Source organism: Zonotrichia albicollis, chromosome 11 (assembly GCF_047830755.1).
Source record: "Zonotrichia albicollis isolate bZonAlb1 chromosome 11, bZonAlb1.hap1, whole genome shotgun sequence".
NCBI classification, from domain to species: domain Eukaryota; kingdom Metazoa; phylum Chordata; class Aves; order Passeriformes; family Passerellidae; genus Zonotrichia; species Zonotrichia albicollis.
In genome coordinates, this window is record NC_133829.1 from 8525324 (window position 1) to 8544826 (window position 19503).

The 19503-nt window shown below is 43.5% G+C and overlaps 1 protein-coding gene across 4 annotated transcripts in view; it reads left to right on the forward strand.

Annotated features, from left to right (window-relative positions):
• CEMIP (cell migration inducing hyaluronidase 1) overlaps window positions 1-19503 on the forward strand; it is a 98996-nt gene that overhangs the window by 53785 nt on the left and 25708 nt on the right. For all 4 annotated transcript variants that reach the window (XM_074549256.1, XM_074549258.1, XM_074549257.1 and 1 more), the window contains 10 exons: window positions 36-174; window positions 954-1190; window positions 1536-1715; window positions 5629-5699; window positions 6440-6535; window positions 7163-7284; window positions 9474-9615; window positions 10439-10630; window positions 18334-18509; window positions 19075-19284. In XM_074549256.1, coding sequence (XP_074405357.1) covers window positions 36-174; window positions 954-1190; window positions 1536-1715; window positions 5629-5699; window positions 6440-6535; window positions 7163-7284; window positions 9474-9615; window positions 10439-10630; window positions 18334-18509; window positions 19075-19284 — 1565 coding nt within the window. The remainder of the gene's footprint in view (window positions 1-35; window positions 175-953; window positions 1191-1535; window positions 1716-5628; window positions 5700-6439; window positions 6536-7162; window positions 7285-9473; window positions 9616-10438; window positions 10631-18333; window positions 18510-19074; window positions 19285-19503) is intronic.

Here is a 19503-nt window from a genome sequence, read left to right on the forward strand (position 1 = left end):
GTGATAAAGCAAATGTCATAACCTTCTCTGTTTAGGAAAACTGGTGATCAAAGATGATGTGCAGCCCATCATTCTGCGTACAAGACACATCCTCATTGAAAATGATGGAGAGCTGCACATTGGCAGTGAGCTGTGCCCCTACCAAGGCAATGTGGTTATCATCTTATATGGGCGGTATGTATGCATGATAAAATACTACCTTAGAACCTTCTGGCATCTCCCTTCCACATCAGGGAATGAAAGTGTTCCTTAAAATTGCATGTTCTCAGGTATACTTATCATCAGTGCTCTGTGGAAACTTCAGTAGCTTTTTAAACAATTTAAATGGCCCACAAAATTGATGCAGGTTTGGGATTTTTTTCTCTTCTACTGGGATATGAACACTGGGGTGTTTGGGCATGCTAGAGAATCAGCATGCACCTTCCCACAACTCAGACTGATTTTTCAGAATAGGCTTAAAACTGGATGAGTTGTTTTTGTCTGAAAGTTCTCCTTCCTAAACCTCCTTTCGTTAGGTCTGGGAATTGTGAGCTGTAGGATAATACGTTTGTCTTGCAGATTGGTAAAGGATCTCTTGAAATTTCAAGGATGCTAAATTAACATTTAACAATCACTGGACCTCTTAGCTCCTGATTAGGGTCTTGCCTGCCTCCAGAATTCAAAAGCACAGATATGCCATTCAGTCTGGGCTCCAGGCCTCCTCTGGCCTGGATATAATTAATATAGCATGTATAAGCTATGTTCCAGATTGCTTTTAGTCCTTGGTAGCTGCTACTATTTTTTAATATAATTTATTTTCTGTACAACGTGGGCAGCTCCTGATTCTTAGAATACCTGAAAGAAATGCACAGCAAACTTTGAGACCTCTCCTTGGGTCATGGCAGCACAAGGAGAGAGGTTCCTTGACTCAGAACAAACCCAAACCTGGTCCCTTTCCTCCTTTCCTGCTCCAGAGTGGATGATGGCAGCCAGCCAGATCCTTACTTTGGGCAGAAGTACCTTGGAGTCAGCAAAGGCGGCACCCTTGAGATCCACGGAAAGAAAAAGCTCTCCTGGACTTTCCTCAACAAGACTCTCCATCCTGGTGGCATGGAAGAAGGTGGATATTACTTCGAGAGGAGCTGGGGCCACCGGGGTGTCATTGTCCACGTCATTGACCCAAGGACAGGGGCAGTTGTCCATTCTGATCGGTGAGTGACCCTCTGGCTGCCTGGGTGTGAGGATCGGGGGGAGCAGGCATCTCAGCAAGCTCAAACACACTCATTTCAGCATCTTTTTCAAATGGGTGCAATTGCACATCTGTACAATTCCTCCTAGACCACAGAGTGAGCAGTGTTATTATACCTTGCAGTTTGTCAATTAGAGTTTAATCAATTTGGCTTAACAGACACCCTGCTAGACAAGTGCTTTTGCAGCAGTGTAACATTACAGTGAGCAATACAAAAGAGTACTTTCTTTACAGCACTTGCTTTTCAGTACATAAAGGTGTGGTGATTGCTGCAGTAAATATTTATGGGGGTTTTTGACCGTTTCAGGTTTGATACCTACAGAGCAAAAGAGGAAAGTGTCCGCCTGGCTCAATATCTGGGCAGAGTTGCAAATGGCATGATCCTGTCGGTCGCAGTGAATGATGAAGGATCCAGAAACTTGGATGACTTGGCCAGGAAAGCAATGACCAAACTGGGCAGCAAGCATTTCCTCCACCTTGGGTTTAGGTATGTGCCAGTCCTGCCAGTTCTCCCAGCACAGAGGCTTTATTATGTTCCTGAGATGTCCAAATAGTTCCACTCTTTCAAAGTCACAAAGTTCTTTCACATGGGAGAAAAAAAATAAAAAAAAAAGAGGGAAACATCTCAATGTGCAGTTTTAGCAGTTAATTGGATAGTTTCAGATGCACTCAGAGTCTATATTGGGTATTTTTATTAGCAGATTGAGGAATAGCATATGATTCACATTAAAAAAGATTGTTTTCCAAGACATTGTTCCCACAGGTTGCTTATTCCAATTTATTTTCAAGCCATCCCCCAAAGATTTAAGAAGCATATTCATACAGACAGAGAGGATTAGATGGGCTGAGCATTAAGGAGGGTACAATAATTGCTGTGTAGCCCTGGCTACATACAGACACACATACAGCACATTCCTCTGCTTGTCCAGTACAGGTCTGGGGACTTGTGCAGCACAGAAATTTAGCAAACATGGATATATGGTGTGGACTGTAAATACTTCTGTGGCCAAAACAGTGTCTGTGTTGGCACACAGACTGTTGAGAATATTTGCTATTTACCCAACTGTAGCCATTATATTTTCTGTGTTTATCTGAATTTATGTAGGCTTTTTTTTATGAGGCACTAAGAGAGTGTCTGCAGAACACACACACACACAAAATCTGCCTTGTAGGGAGAAGTGTTTCAATACAGGAGTTTATGGAAAGAGACATCTGTCAGCTGGGCACACACAGATGGAGCAAGATCTGGGGTGGGTGACGAAGAGGTTGTGTCAAAAGTTACAGGGACTCCTGGGCACCAGACAACACATTTCAAAGAATTAACAAGAAGGACAGAAATGGTCTCCAAAACCAGGCTGTCTCCATCAGTGCAATTCTTGCTCTCAAATCTAGACCCCATATTAGAGCCCAGTAGCCTGCTGGGTGTTTCTTCAAATGCTGGAATTAAAGAAACAGAATATGAATTTTGAACATTATACTTTTTTTCCCCAATGATGCTACAGGAAGGAATTGATGGTTTTTGCAAATGTTTATAAAAGTAAATTGCACTTGAATTTTTTAGGCTGCTGTGGTGTTTTAATGCAAGCTTTTCAACATTTTGCCATCAATGTTTATAATGGAAATACTGCAGAAATTCATCCATGGAAGTGTGACTTTCAGTGTTGCTATTGTTTGCAGTCAAAAGGCTAATCCTTGCCATGCTGTTATCTGAAATACCACAAAATTGCATTCCATGAATTATAGAGACATGTGGATAAATAATGAAGTAGTAATTGGCCAACACTGTCTTCCACCAGCACACTGGTGTGTGGAAAAATATCTGGTGCATTATTTAAAAGAGCATATTTTTAGGAGTGTTCTCAGAGTTTAAGTTCATCAATTCTCAAAAACCACATTGTCTGGATGGCAGCTGGGGCCAGACTTAGAAAGGCAGTTTGATGGCACAGTGGAACACAGGCAGATTTAGGTGTGTCCAGGCTTTTCCTCTAAAGCAAATTGAACTTCCCCTTCAGTGTAACAAGATTCAGATATAGTGGTTTACATTTCAGATACATCTATAACTATGAATAAGGATGTATGCACTGACAGGTGCTTTTGGAAATTTTTTTTTAGAACCTTAGAAAAAAATGTTCAGAATGAGAAAATTACACACGTGTGTACACATTTCACCCTCTGTGGCCATGGCAGGCTCTGACTGAGCAGAGCAGATGGATTTTTATTTCTAACACTCCTGTCAGCACTCCCTGCCCAGCACTGGGGTTTGCTGGCTGCTCCTGCTCAATCCTGGCTGTCAAATCTTCCCAGCTCCTGAGGATGGCTGGGGCTGGCCATGGGCATCCCTGGGAGAAGGAGGGTGTGATTCAGTCATAGATTGTGTTGGTTTCTGGAAGGGGTGATGGGGGGAGTTAATGGGCAAAATTCCTCTCCATCTCCACTCGCTCAGTGTTCAACCAGATTGTAAAGTTGTGCAACTCCCCCTTGCTGTGGCAGAGCCGATGCACAATGCTGATTTATTCAGCAATGTTTCTGTGCTCCTGGAATCTCTTTTAATCCCTGTTTGCTGAGTCCAGAACATTCATTAGGAATGAAAGGAAAATCTTGCATTCCTCTCCTATTGTTTTCCTTCTGAAAAGTGTGTTTATTCTTTCAGTGTGAGCCATTTTTCCCCCTTTTTACTAAAAAATGAAGAGAAAGCCTTTTTGCACTTGATGACATAGTTATTCTCTTTGGAATTCCACATAAATATCTCCTGCTTGGCTCTGGACTTCCTGGTCGCTTCATTTCATACAGCCCAAACAGATTGCATGTGTCCTTATGTGTCAGGGTTGAACGACTTTAAAACTATTTTTAGTGGCAAAATAACAGGGAGAAACAAGTATTTTAACACATGAAATGGGGCCAAACCTTGAGCTGCAGAAGTGAATAACTCCTTATGCTTCAAAAATTTTTTTTGAGATTATTTTTGAGGCATCATGATATTTTGTCATTTGTTTCAAATTTTGTTTACCAAAATAATAATAATAACAACAAAACGTCTATCCTGAGTGCTGAGTGATAAAGTGTCCTTCCTGCTCCCATCCCCCTCTCTCCCTGGATGGAGATCACAGCCTGTCAGTGCCTTCAGCAACTGGCACAAAGGCAGATTTTCCAGCAGGAGCATCTGGCTGGCTGGCAGCTCCCGAGGCAGTGGTGCTGGCAGCTCCCACCCAGCCTGGCCAGGGCTGGGGCTGAGGATGCTGCTGGGACAGTGTCCCCTTGAGCAGTGTCCACCAGGGCCATGGCACAGCCTGGGCTGCACCAGAGCTCACCCCGAGCCTGCCCCTGCTGCCCCCACAGCACCAAACCCCAGCAAATCCCAGCAAAGCCCAGCTCATGATCTGGGTGTGTGTTAGTGGCTCTCTCTCAATGTCTGTATGTGTTTTGTTCTGCAGTTCCAAACCACTCTGGTTTGGAACTTCACTTGCACCAATGTAAGGTGACCTGCAAGACTCCTGATGCAATTGAAATGACCAGATGTTTATAGCTATAGAGACATGACCTAATCCATGGGAGTTTTTGGTAATTCAGGGCAGTCTCCCTACCACCCTAAAAGCATATTTTTTATTCTCTTACTCATTAAGAGCGGATATGCCTGAACTGCTTCTACTTTGAAGATAAAAATCGCCCCTGACCCCTCCTAATTGGGCTCAGCCCCAAGGTTGGGAGGCAATTTAGTCCCTGTCTCCATTGTTTTCTCATCCTCCAGGGTGGCTGATAGCTACTGAACCCTCTTGATCAAAAACCATCAGATGATAATGAACTGAATTCTGGCTTGGGATCAGGTTTGAATAGACAATTCAGAGCTGTAAACCTTTATCCTTGTTCAATGCTCAATATTCAAAGAAGGAAACCAGATATGCAGAGACTATCTAAGAATTTTTACTGTCCTTTGCCAGCCAGTCTGTCTATTAGAAACTCTTATGGGTCATTCCAAAGACAATTGTCATTTACAAGGTTTCAGCATGAGCTAAATTTATTTAAGCAGTGGCTTCTTTTCATATTGTTCAGTGTATAAACATGTAATCACACACAGAGGATTTATTTTCAGGCTCCCCAAGGAGTTGCCAGTGTCTCTTGGGTCTGTCATACACAAGTGTCTTCAAACATTCATTTAAAAAACAAACACACTTGTTACAGGCATGTTTTAAGTGGGGATTTGTCTTCAAACTTGCTTCTCTTCTGATATATTTACTGAAGAAATATAGAGTGTTAAGATAATAATTATTTTAACTACTCTGCCTGTGACACTAATGAAACTGTTTTGGATGTGGTGCCTCTGAGAAATTTAGGAACACTGGGCTATAAGAAATATCCATCTCATACTTGACATTACTTGATCATTTCTCATTTTCATTTTCCAGGCACCCCTGGAGTTTTATTACCATTAAAGGAAATCCCTCCTCTTCTGTTGAAGACCACATTGAATATCAAGGTATTTAATGCACAAAATTCTGTCTTGACGTGATGTCTGGGAGTTACTGGAGTTATAGTTGAGATTAGTTTGGTCAATGGTGTTTTTTACTTCCCACTGCATTACATCAAAGCTATGAGCAATTGGTGCTTTGACACATTTAATTGAATGCTCTCTTTATATATTGCTTCTTCCCACTAATGCATCTGAAGCAGTTGAGTGAGGGATAGCTTAGGTTATCCAAACCTCTAGATAAAAGGTGAGATCCTGCACCAGTGTAAATCCATGTAACTTCACTAAGCTCAGACACTGCCTCTCTTAAGACACAAATCTGTGGAACAGACCCAGTTCACTCACACCAGCTGAAAATTTAATCAGTGTGTCCTGAATCAGTAGCCTCAAGTCGTCCTGTGAACACTGTTGACTCTTCTGTCTTCTCATGACATGAATAACATAGCTTACTACAACATTAAATAAAAATAATAATGTAATAGTAATATATAACAAATAATTGTGGGCTTTATCCTCTCTTGATTTTTGAAAGTTTTTCTTTCTCATTATCCATGCAATTACAAAAGTGTCTGAAGCCTCATTGCAAGATTAGTAAATTTTTCTGGAATTTGTGCAAGGCTAATTTTGAATAATGTAGTCAAAGTATGCAAATAAGCACAATTACTTTCAGTTCTTACTCTTATCAATAGCATTCAATGATTTTTCCAATTGATTTCAATGATTTTACTAATGTTTTTGTTTTTTAACAGGTCACAAAGGTTCAGCTGTGGCCAAAGTATTCAAACTCTTCAAAGCTGAGAATGGAGAACATTTTAATGTCTCTTCAACGAGCGAGTGGGTTCAAGGTGAGGGGTCTGTGGGCTATTTCCCTTGGTGCTAGGCAGCTGATAAATAGGGTGAATCATCCTTTTTCCTGCAATCCTTTTCCATTTGGGAAGAGTGGCCTTGCTAGCTGCTATTTATGTCATCACTAAACCAATTAATGAACACTCACAGATTATCCCCCCCAGTTGTCTCTAGGACCCTCTGAATAACTGGGATCCTTTTTCCTTTTCTGCACTGGGTATGAAATTCCATCTCCTGTGGTCTCAGAGATCACACACAACCTCTTCTTTTCCCTGCACAGCCATCATGTCCATGTTTCAGACAACACACAGTAGCTGGTGCAACTTGATCTGAAGATCAGAGGAGGCAGCTAAGGCAGACACGGATCCAAAATCTGTATCTATTAATAATGCTTACAGTGCACACGCCAATTATGAAGCTTTTAATAACTCTGCTCTCCCCGGGCTGGTTGCACTTCACAGCATCATTAAAAGTGGCTGACAGACTGGCAGGAAGAGGCATGAATCAGATCATCAGTGAAGAAACTTGTGAACGATATCAGAGATCATATTTATGCTTCATGCATTTTTGCTGCACTCATTAAGCTTGACTTTCAAATGTCTATACTTGTTTGCACTTGTCTCCAGATGTAGAATGGACAGAGTGGTTTGTGAAGCCTGACAAAGCGAGATCTAAGGACATGGAGAAGCTGTCTGACTTCAAAGCTGCTCATCCTGACAAAATCTGCAGGCAGCCCGTTGACATCCAGGTAGGCAGGCTTACCACTCACTTCAGAGGGGCAAGTCTTCTTTGCACTGGCACTGGACTCCCAAAATAATTGTGCTTGTCAGTAATTTTTGTTTCTAAATAAAATACACCCATTATTTTACCACTCTAATATGTAACCCATAAGATCTTGTATACAGTCTCGTATTGTTCTGGGACAAATTTGGTAGAATTGAGCTCCTTTCAGTAAATTCCAGCTCCTGGCATGAAAAGGTGTACAGATGGGTCATGGACAGCACAGATGCTATCATGAAATATGTGATTCCCTGCTGGAAGATTAAAAGGAGCAAGCACATGAAAATTTCAAAGGTTTTAAATGGTCCTGGAATGGACCCTACCTAAAATATTAATCACAAAATGCAACAAGATAGTGTAACTACCAGCTGTAGCAGGTGGTCAAAATTATTGCTGAGCTTTCAGCCATTTCTTGGAACCAATTGTTTTATCTCTGTGGAAAGAAATTTGAATTCTGTTTGGAGCTAAGCATTATAATTACGCCATCAGGCCAGCACGCTGAGGAGCACTGAGATATCTTTTGTGACACTGCAAAAAAACTCTTTGAGGACAAAAAAGCCTAGCAAGAAATGAGGGTATTTTTTTGTATGTGTTCACCATATACTTTTTATGTCTACCTGGTAAAAATACTATAGCAGAAGCATTGCCTAGAAAAAGACAGTAAAATCCTTCACATCTGTGTGAGGCTGAGCCCAAGGTTCCTGTGTGCTCTGAGCCAGTGGAGTTGTTCTTATTCACAAGAATGTGGCTATTGAAGTAAATGGGAATGCTGACTGTATGAGTGAAAGTTTCCAGGGCTAGATGCAATAAAGGATCTCTCTTGAACAGAAAGGAAAAAACTGCCCTATAATTTTCTGCCAGGTCTTACCAAATCCACATTCATGTCTGCTTCCATATACGTGTATTAGAAGTGACAACTTAGTTCAAAACAGGGGTCAGATGTTTATGATGCATCCCCTTCTAGAATGTGTGTTAAAACAGAAAGAAGATATTCTTCTGCTCTAGAAACAAACCTTTTTTTCCCCTCTTCTGTGAAATAAGTTGTTTTTTTCTTTTTTCCCTCCATGTATATTAAAAGTGAGACATTTTTCAGTTTATCCTGCAGATCTTAGGGCAAATCCTTAGGTACTGTAATCTGGTGCTGCTCATTGCTTTTACAAAGCTGCACTGATTTATAGCAGCTGGCCTGGCCCAGCTCTGGAACATGGGAGAAAATTGAAGATATGATGATGATAATAACAGCAGAACAGCACAGCCAGAGGCACATTCCTCCAGCTGATGGTGCTAATTCCACACATGGCAGCAGGGGTGGATTCATTAATAAGGAAAGCCTGCATGAGTGAGAGAATCAGGATCAGCCCCTTCATGGAAAGATGGCTTTTCTCCTGGTGCCTTGCCAAAATGCACGTGATATTTGGATACCCCGTGCAATGCAACACATTTTTGTGAAAGGGTCAAGAGAAATGCAAGCTCTGGAGACAGAATGTGAAATTTGACATGACCCTGAGACGTTGCCCCAGCAGGAACAGCAGAGAGGTTTCATATCTCACTGCTTCTTGGCATGATACAGCCTTGAGAAGATAACAACTCCTCAAGGCAGCTCTACAGGCTGGTACTTGCCTGTGAGGAAAGGCCACTTTCTCCTTGTTTCTTTTGGAAAAGGCAGCAGTGTTGCAGCACCCTTGGGGTTTTTTTGGGAGACTGATCCATGCAATGGAGAAATGAAACCCCTAGCCCCTCTCCTCTGCAAGGTTCATCCAGAGCCCAGCCACAAGCAATGGAATGAGAGCAGTGCAGAGGCTTGAAGCCACGGGTTCATCTGGGTGCAAGCATCCGTGTTCAACGTTTCCATCTGCCCTCAAACCAGTGGCAAGAGAAAATCCAGGGCACCGAGGCAGCTGTTTGTGAAGCTCCCAAACTCCTCCCAAACAGCCCATGGTCTCACACAGACACAGGAAAAGGCGTGCACCTCAGCAGGAGCTGTGTGTGAGCAGCAGCTGGAAGTGCTGCCTGGAGGGCACAAACACAGGGGTTTGCTAGGCAGCGCTTATGCCACCACACATAACTAAGCAAAGGCCTCTTCTGATGGCTCAGATGTTTTGGTGAAATCCCTTCACTCACAGCAGCACCTGAGCTGTATTTCCATCCCTTTTCCAGGCAATGACTCTTGATGGAGCAGATTTAACCACGGAGGTTTTCTACAAGGGCGGCCATGATTACCAATTCCTGTGCCACGGCAAGGACCAGACAGGAGAGGGCTGCCACAACTACAGAGTCAGGTTCCTGTGTGGCAAATCTGGTATGTGCCCCACCGCTGAAAGACAGAACTGAGAACAGCAGACATCCCTCACGACTGGCTCTTTCTTGGTGTCACAACAACTTCTGTAATTTTTCCAAGCTAAAGCTTTGGGCTGGGCTATGGACATGAATTCAGATAGAATGGCTGAAGATTTATCTCAGGAAAAGTTCCTGAGCACTAACAGAAGCAGCAGGGTGGTTTTTCAAATACCCAGCAAGGCTGTGAGAAATGTTTGACAAGTTCTTTCCTGTAAATTCCTTGTCTTTTTCAAAAACATTTTGGGATGATGTAGGATTAGTCAATCAGAACCTGTGAAGACAACAGGGTTTGAAACTGTCATTTTGTAGTTAATCATTCCAACACTCCTGTCCTTACCCTGGTTATTACACAGGTCACTAGGATATTTGGTGCTGGCAGGAAAAGAAGGGTGACAAACGTGTTGTTTTGCTGGAAAAAACCATCATTAGGTTAGAGACCACTTGGCTGCTGTAAACAACAGCACCCAATGCCCACAGGAGCTGCTGCTAAGTGGGTGTGGTGAGAATGAGCCACTAAGAGCTACATTTAAATTTATCCTGGCGTTAGTGGAAAATCCACCTGCCTGCAACTGAAGAAAAGTACTTTCCTGTTTTCTTGCTTGCCAAGCCAAAGCCAGTAAAAAACATGTTTGAAGGAGTTAACTTTTTTTTTCTTTTTAACATGAGAAAATAATAACTTTTGGTGGCGCTCCAAGGAGGGGTTGTGGGGGGAAGAAGAAAGGAAAGAACAAGCTTTTTCTGATGAGATTGACAGAATTGCCCACCCTTGCATTTTGGGTTTTCAGTGAAACCGAAGCTGACGGTGACTGTGGACACCAACGTGAACAGCACGATCCTGAACCTGGTGGATGATGTGAGCTCCTGGAGCCCTGGGGACAGGCTGGTGGTGGCCAGCACTGACTACTCCATGTACCAGGCTGAGGAGTTCCAGGTGCTGCCCTGCAGAACCTGCAAGCCCACCCAGGTCAAGGTAGCAGGTGAGCTGCTTCATCTTATCACCCTGGCACTGCAGAGCACAAATTCTGTCCTTTGCACTGAGGTGACTCCAAGAAGAACTGAAAAACGTTGAAAGACACCTGGATTTGATGGCTGGTTGTTAGATGCTTTTGGGATACATAACTTTCATGCTTGATAACAATCTAATTTGATTTTGGTTCCTTTCTGCCTTCTCTTTTCATAGCTGACTCCATTTTTGTCCCCAAGCGTGCTATTGAGTGGGTTCACTTAAGAGGAACAGATACAGGTTATGAATTTGAGATTTGCACTAACTGCATTTGAAACACCACTTCCTAGAAAGCAGATGAGCACAGCTGATGGGAACAGGGAGCTAGGGCAGGAGCAGCCTGTGAGACACTGTAAGGCTATGAAGTAATTTCCAGCTGGCTGCTTTCCTAAATTCTATTTAACAAGAACTGTAATCTTACATTTTAGAAATACTGTTTTGTACTGCTGAAGCTACTGTTTCCCGTTCACTGTGTCTCCAGAGAGTATTGCTTAGAGGTGATGTGTTAACCAAACATTTCTGGCAGGCAGTGAGTTTTCCTGAGCCTCTGCCCTGGGGAGATGGAGTGCAGGGTGCTGCCAGGGCCAGCCTGAGAAGAGGAGTGGGAACCTTTGTAGAGCCCCAGCATTTTCCTCTTGTAGGTGACCAGCTCAAATGCAAAACAAATTGCTTTTGATTAATGTATTTTGTAGTCCAATAGTTGTAGAATGGCCTCTGGACACAGAATCCAATTAAGAAGCATTACTATGATGAAGCACAGACTATTACCGGCACGAGCATAAAACTAAAACCCAGAGTGTGAGATTTAATCTTCACTTGAGTCTGTGAAGTTGTCTTTCCCTTCTAGAACCTTGTTTTGGCACACTGATAAGCAGAGCATGGAAATAGGACACGAACTGCCCCTTATCTGAATAGATGAGGATTATTTTGCTACTGTAATTTACAAAAGCAAATATTATTTTACAGTGTAAAAGTCTGTAGTAGATGAGTCTGTCTTTCAGAGGCAGCATTTGCCTGCTGGTAAATCATGGATGTGACTTTATCTTTGCTTCCACACGGGCTGTTGCTCTAGGCAGAGGTCTTGCTGCATTTACAGTAAGACCTTTCTGAGAAACCATGGGGGCACTTGGAACATCCAATGCACCAGGGAGTTCACTTGGTTCTCTGAAATGAACCACTTCAGCATTATCTCTGATTCAGCCTCTTCTGGCAGGTACCAACACACTTCCTTTGGCATCTGCCTCTCCACAGAGCTTTGGCCATCATTGTTGGAGATGTGCATTAGGCCAAGAAAAATGTTATTCACAGTCTGAATGTATCATGGTCTTATGACTTCAAATGCCTAGTGCTTTCAAAGAAGATGCATTTCCAAGCTGAATATTTTTCTTGAGCAACTTTTGAGCTGTTGGACTCAGATTTATATGATACAAGTCACACCATGAAGCTGGTCTTGGAAGATTGCCAGTAAAAATAAGGATGGTGTAGGAGTCCTGGCCTTCCCATAATCTGATGGATCTGTGGAATTCATGTAGTTGCATTCATCTTCTGCAACAGTGGCAGCTAGGTTAGTTTAAGGAAACAAACAGTGGGTTAAAACCAAAAAAGTTCATGTGAATTTCAAGCAAAGAAGCAGTGGAAACACTTGTTAAAGCAATTGTGCTCTTGGTCTCCAATTTCTCTTTAGGAGTATTAGGACATTCCTTTTATTACCACAAATGACATGAATACCAGGGCCAAAGTCTCTCCTCTCTTATATCCAGGCAACTCTACTGACGTCAATGGGATTTCACTGATTTATAAATCCAGGCGAAATTTAGTCCAATTATAAAAATCACTTCCAACTTTCTTGTAACAAAAACACATTCACACTAGAAAACAAAGTAATCTGCTGAATCCAGGTTCAGTCTGGATGAAATACAAGCTGGCAAGGCTGAGATGTCCCCTGCCTTTGGGGGCCAGGGGGTCCCTGAGCTGCTGTGCCTGGCCATGGTGCCTCTTCATCCCCTGCCCTGTGCCACGACAGGTAATTAGCCAGAATAAGGACCACTAATGGACCCTGCTCTTAGCACAGGTGTAATTGGGTGTAGAATAACATTAATCACAAATGTCTGCCTGCCTTTTGCTGTGGAGGTAGGCAAGATTGCTTTGCTCCTCCTGAGAAAAGCCTTCCACATATACATTTATACACAGGATCTCAGAGGGGGTGTCATTTGTAATAAGTGAAAAGGCTTAATTTTCCTAAGAGGTTTAGTTCAGCAGCTGAAAACTCCAAAAGTTTGCCCTTTGAAAGACAAATGATAAAACCATTCCTACCCTTGATGATTTATTTCCCTTTTAATCTTTATTTTTCTCCTTTCTATTTATTTTTAAAATGAATCTTAAATGTCAGATCTGAACTACTTAAGAGTCTCTTTGTTATATAAAAAGGGAGAAAACCTCTGCTTTGTGGACAGCCAGTTTGGTGTGGCAGCCACTTGGCATATCAAGGTTTAATATAATTTATGCTCTCATAATTTAATGGTATTTTAATAGACATGGTTTAGCATATTGTGCCAAAAAAGTCAAACTCATTAGTTAGCTCATGTCCTATTTATATTTGATACTTCCTGCTGAAACTCAGACTTTCTTTACTGCCTAGAAATGGATTGATTAGAGCTTTTCAAAAGAACTTAAGGGAGTTAATACTCAGTTGCCATCAGGTTCTGGGAGGATTTAGTTATTTAACTATGGACGTCTGCAAATCTCAGTGCAGAAAGTGAGGGAGGGCACACAGGCTCTGATCTTTTGCACTTTTTACTGGAGTAACTGCCCTAATGTACAGACTGTGTCTCCCATGGGTGAGTGTGATTTGCATGGGGACCCAGATCTGCAGGTCCTGCTCCCAAATGGTCACTCCCTTAAATGGAGCTTTTCCCTCCACTTGCTTTCTTTGTTTAACTCTTTTTTTTTTTAACTCGTCTTTTTTTGTGCCTAGATTATTTTCACTGTGGGAACAGATTAAAAGTGTTTGATGTCCCAACTTCACAAGGTTTGGGGAGGGACAACAGTGCAGGGCAAAGGCAGGGAGGAGGAAGGAAGGAAGGGTTGTGTTGTTATTGTAGAACTGGATAGTAGGAAAGATCAAGTATTTTGTCTAGTTTCTCTGGGAAACAAGTCTTATCTTCATCTTTGTTGCTCTGTATGAAGTTTCTACTAATGCTGATAAGTTTCACCACGGAACAGAAATGATGAAGTGCTCTTTTGTGCTCCTATATGCTCTTGATAAAGGATGAAAAAACTGTTCGTGCCTGGCATAATTACTCCAATTATCCCACATGCTGGGGAACCTATGAATTCAAGCATACATCTCTTCAGTCCTGCTTATTGGGTTGCAAATATTAGAGAGATAAGGAGTTTACTGTGATCTTGTTCATACAAAGAACTTTGAATTAAAAGTAGAAATATGTAGTTGTTCCACAAATTCACAGCCTGTGTCAGCATTTATCTGGTGCTGTCAGGATGGGAAAATTTACTCCACTATCAAAATTCAGATATTTTTAGAGATTTAGGGTGTTCTGTTCAGAAGCTGGCATCATTTTGGCTGGAACTTGACAAAAACTCTTTTTTTAAGGCAACCCTGGTGCTTGAGGGCAGGGCAGGGAATCTTGTGAAATTGTCATTTCCAACAGTCCTTCAGAGCTCCTTCTACCTTGGGGCATTGCCTGGGAGCTGAGCTGACAGAATCTAATTCTGGTTTACATAGATGCTCATAAGAGTAGAGTTTGTGCCTGATTGCTGTTATGTCTATTTGCTGAAAACTTAATTTTCCATGTAAAAGTTATGAATTGGAGGAATATTTGTTGATTAGGACATCAGGTTGTGCTGTGTGGCTCAAAGAGCCAGCCAGCTCACCCCAGCCATGCTGAGTTACAGCCCTGTGGCTTAGGGATGCAACAGCAAACCCCAGCAAGATAATTCAGAATAATGAGGATTTGAAAGATGCCAGCATGAACATTTGTTTGTTATTAAATATAAGCCATAGGGGCATTACCACCAGTGATGACAAGTGCTTGGCAAAAATGATAAATCTGTCAGATCTGGGCTGGCATCTGCAATGAGCTGAACTGACATTAAAGATGCCTTGAAGGGTTCACTGTCACTGGATTGTGGGTTGAACAGACAAATTGTGTTTAGCATTTGCCTTAAAAACGTGATTAGGAAACATCAAAAGACCATGAGGTACTGGGTCTTATCCCTAGAGAGCCAAAAGGAGAAGAAAAGACACTTTAGAGAAAAAGAAATACTCCAGGAGAATCCCAGCTTTACTTATCTTCACCAAATCCAGACCTTCAACTGCTGGTTTTACTTCTTAAAGGGAGATTTAGCAGTTTGGGCCATTTAGAGTCAAGGGATTTAGGAATGCACGAGTGTACCTGGGAGGGTTTTCTGAGAGATCTAACCCACCAGATCTGAGCACTCTTCCACATTTGCAGCAGTTGAAATAGTTTCAAAATCCCACCCTTCCCAGGTTTGATAAGGCCCAAGACCCAGGTTTTATGGCTGGCTTCACATGTGGCAGGTTTTCCTTTGTACCATTTGCTTTGAATTGCTTTGTTGACATAAGCATGCCCTTGCTGAGTGAATCATCTTATGTTTATTTTAATGTACATTTCCTTTTAATAATTACCTTATCCTTACCAACAACTGACTTCAGTAGTCACTGCCTTGAGTAATGAGCACAGGAATGTGCTCATATTTTGCTGAATCAAGACTTCCACCAGGCAAGCCCACGTCTGAAGGAAGTTTTCCCTGTGAATCGACGTTGTGCTGACTGGAGGCACTGCTCTGACACATGTAGCAGCACAGCCAGGCTGCTTTTCCTGTGGCTCTGTGATGGGGAGATGCGATCTGTGCCACTGCAAGGCTGTGTTTGGTTTAGATTACAGCATGGCACAAGGCTGGCAGGGCAGTCTCTGGCCATCAGGGATGCAGCAAACCCTCACCCAGAGGAGGAGAAGGTGAATCAGTGGCCTCAGGGCTTCTTGGTGGTTGGGAAATCACAGCCCTGCCTTTGATGCTGAAGCAGCAATACATCCCTGCCACTTTCAAAGCACAGGGTTGCCTTTTTAGCATCAAACCACTTCAGTGCCCGTTTGCAAACCCCTGGCTGGGGTTTGCCCTTGGTCAGTGCTCAGGGTCTCAGATATCTTGGCTGCTCTCTGGGAAGGCTCCATGTGCCAGCTGGGAGCAGCAGCCAGACTCCAAACTTGTGGCTCTGCAGAGTGAGGTGGTGTGAGCTCCCTGAACCCACCACAGAGCAAGCAGAGTCTTCTGTGGGTTTTCTCCCTGCCCACCACCATACATGCCCCAGGCAGTGCCACGTGTGTGTAAATGCCCCTCACAGTGCTCCAGGTCCCATGGGAAGTGCCCAGTGTTGTAGTGCTGGTTCCCAGCACTCATTTACAGCACACAAGGGCTCCCATGCCAGCCTCTGTCTCCTTTCAACCCTGTTTCTGCCAGGAGCTTGAATTTCTGTCTGCCTTGAGAAGTGGTTTGTTTTTCAGAACTCTATTAAAGGAGCTATTATTCAAAATCCGCTTTTACTCTGGAAGGGGATTGCTTTCCGTCTCTCCTTTTATCTCCAAACATGTCAAATCAGCAAAAGCATGGAGTGAAAAACATGCACCCAAGAAGTTATATTTAGAAACTGGTTAGTCCGTATTTAACATTCCTGTCAGTGCTTACCCTGTTTTGCATGTCTGGACTGGTGTTAAATTAAATTAAATACATGCAAGCATGACATTTATTATTCTAGAGCTCAACACAGGAATAAAAAACTGCCTATCTAATTTCACTGCCACAAATCCTGGAGATGTGGCTTCAAATAGTATGTTCTTATGATTATCTAAAATCCTTCCTGCATTTCAGTAAATCAAGGAGGGGTCAGCTCTGGGGAAAACTGAAAAATAACAGCTTAAAAAAGGTTCCATAAGGAGAAGCTGTGCTCCTTTGCAGATTCACTCAAAGCTCCAGCATGGGGTATCCTCATGTGGAGGGCACTCACTGCAGTGGCTTTTTTCATGTATATGGATAAAGGAAGCAGAGCTGCTGTTTTTTTGGGTGGGTTGAGTCTGGTTTTGGCCACACACCTGATGAGGCTCACTGGCTGCAGGGCAACAACGCAGGCATGGGGAAGTCCAGGATTTTCTAGGGAGACAATTGAAAAAGTGGGAGAGGTGCAAATCCAGGGTCCCTTGAAGCCCTTCATTTTTGAGATGAACAGGCAGCTCTTTGGCCACCACCACTGCCCTAGTTAACAGAGAGAGTTTTTCACAAGATGAGATGGTTTTGAAGGCAGAGGTGCACAGGCAGAAGGCACATTGTGGTGTGAACCCTGTCCCACAAGGCAGCAGTGGGAGAGCAGGGTGGAGCACTCACCCTTCCCAAACCCCAGTATTGCCATCAAATTACACTGCTTCCAGCTTCAGAGGAAGAGGGAGTAAGTGGTGTTTGCTTATCTTTTTCATACATTCATAGCATCATATTTTGGTTAAAAATAATATTGGTTCAGTGTTCAAAATCTTCCCCTTGACTTGGCACCTCTGCTGAAGCATAAAGTGCTGTGCAGGGATAGCCAGGCTTCAGGCTTGCCATTTGTTTCTAATTAAGGATTTGAACGATTCAATGGAAATTAAATACATGCAAGTGTAGCATTCCTCAAAGTTCAGTGTTTACTTAAAGAGTTTATTACTTATTTTTACTGGAATAATACAGAATGGAGTCAGTAAGGTGAACCTTTTCCCAGCTGACTTTTCTCTGCAAAAACCTGCGGAAGGAAGGAGGTAGTAGGAATATGTTTGAATGAAATTACAGCAAAGAGATACTTTGCTTTCTAGACATCCCCACTGCCTGAACTTCCCCCCTTTCTGGTCAGACCAGGGAAATTTTTCTGTGCTTTTAACCCCTCCATGGAGGAGGGTGTGTGTGGAAGATGTTATTAACAGCTTTCCTTGGCAAAGAAAGGTGTGGCTTGGGGTAGATGGAAGATCCCATTGACTCTGACTGCACTAGGGTAGGAGGAAGCTTTGGGAACAAGTTGGAGAAGTGAGGGTAGATCTAAAATGGAGAGATTTGGGAAACCAGGGAGTCTGAGGTTTTACAGCTCACAGACTTGGTGAGGGGCTGATTGTCACAATTCCTACAGGGCTTTCTGCCCACTCTGCTCCTTGCTGGCATCAACAGCCATGGTGTTAGCAGGATCTGGCTGATGCCTGCCCAAGAGCAGTGCTGTGGGGTTTCAGCAGCTCCCTGTGTCTCATTGTGGGAAATGCTGTGCTAACCTTGGTGATTTAGACTTCCCAGCAGTTGCATCATCAGGGCTTTTTTGCACTGGATGTTCACACACAGCCGCTGGTAATCCACAGTTCCTTTTCAAGGTAGGAAATGTGTTTTGTCTAACAGGCTGTTGGTTTAACCCCCTGGATAAATGAAGCAACCCAAGACCAAAAATCCCACTTCCTCCATTACAAACATCCCACCAAGCCTTGGTGTCACCTGTGCTCCAGCCTTCCCTCCTTTGAGGTGTCAGCCAGCACTTTGTGCTGACTGGGTTGCTCCTTTCATGAGCCCCACCACAGGAAGCCCAGGGAAGGCAGCAGCAGTGGCAGAGTAACCTGAGAGTGGATCTGGTTCCTTTAGGGAAGGCCACGTACCTGCACATGGGCGAGGTGGTGGACGGCGTGGACATGCGGGCGGAGGTGGGGCTGCTGAGCCGCAACGTGCTGGTGATGGGAGAGATGGAGCAGCAGTGCTACGAGTACAGCAGCAAGCTCTGCTCCTTCTTTGACTTTGACACCTTCGGGGGACACATCAAGGTGAGCCTGGAGCCCTTGGCTTGTTCTTTCCTCCTTCCAGCCACGCCTTCACATAGCAAGGAAAACGAGACGCAGGAAGGGAAAAATTCCTCATCAGCCGTTGAGCAAACAAACTCTCCCCACAGTACAGCAGATCCACCCTCTGGCTGCTGCCTGTCCTTCAGCTTTGAAGTGCATGTCATGCTCCTGCAGACATTGAGGCTGGTGATCAATACACCTGAGATAAATTCTCCACATTCCAATCCCAGTTTTCCCTAGATTTTGGTGGTGCTTAGCACAGGAAGTTCAATTTGAACCCAGCTGGCTAAAACACATGGAAAATTATAAATATAAATTACTTTCCTTCTGCAATTAAATGTGTCTGAGGCAGCAGTGGGGAAATCAAAGAGCAGCTCTGCTCTCCTGAGCCACCATGGCCCTCTCTCCCTCACCCTGCAGCCCCACACTCCCCTCCACACAGTAAATCCTTCAGTAGATACAATGCAGCCCTTTCTATGCCTGTGTTCCCTCTCCTTGCCCTCATCAGACTTTCATGTTTCTTGACTTCTGTTCTTTTGTTCTCCAGATTGGTCTTGATTTTAAGGCTACCCACATTGAAGGTCTGGAACTGAAGTACATGGGCCAGCAGACAATGGGGCATTACCCCATTCATTTCCATATGGCTGGAGATGTGGATGAGAAAGGAGGCTACAACCCTCCAACCTATGTGAAGGACACCTCCATCCACCACACCTTCTCCCGCTGCGTCACAATCCATGGATCCAATGGTTTACTGGTAAGAAGTTCCAGTGTCTGCCTTAGAGATGAAGACAGCAGGGAAAAAGCTTCCTCATAGCATGAATGCAGCTTAATTATTGCAGAATGATGTGTTTTATTGTTAAAGTCAAAGCCTGACTCTTCCCACCCTGGATACACAGGGAGTATCCCAACCTGCCAGTGTGGCACTGGGGGCTGTGTGTGACTCAGAGTGGGCAGAGCATTTGTCTGGGCACTG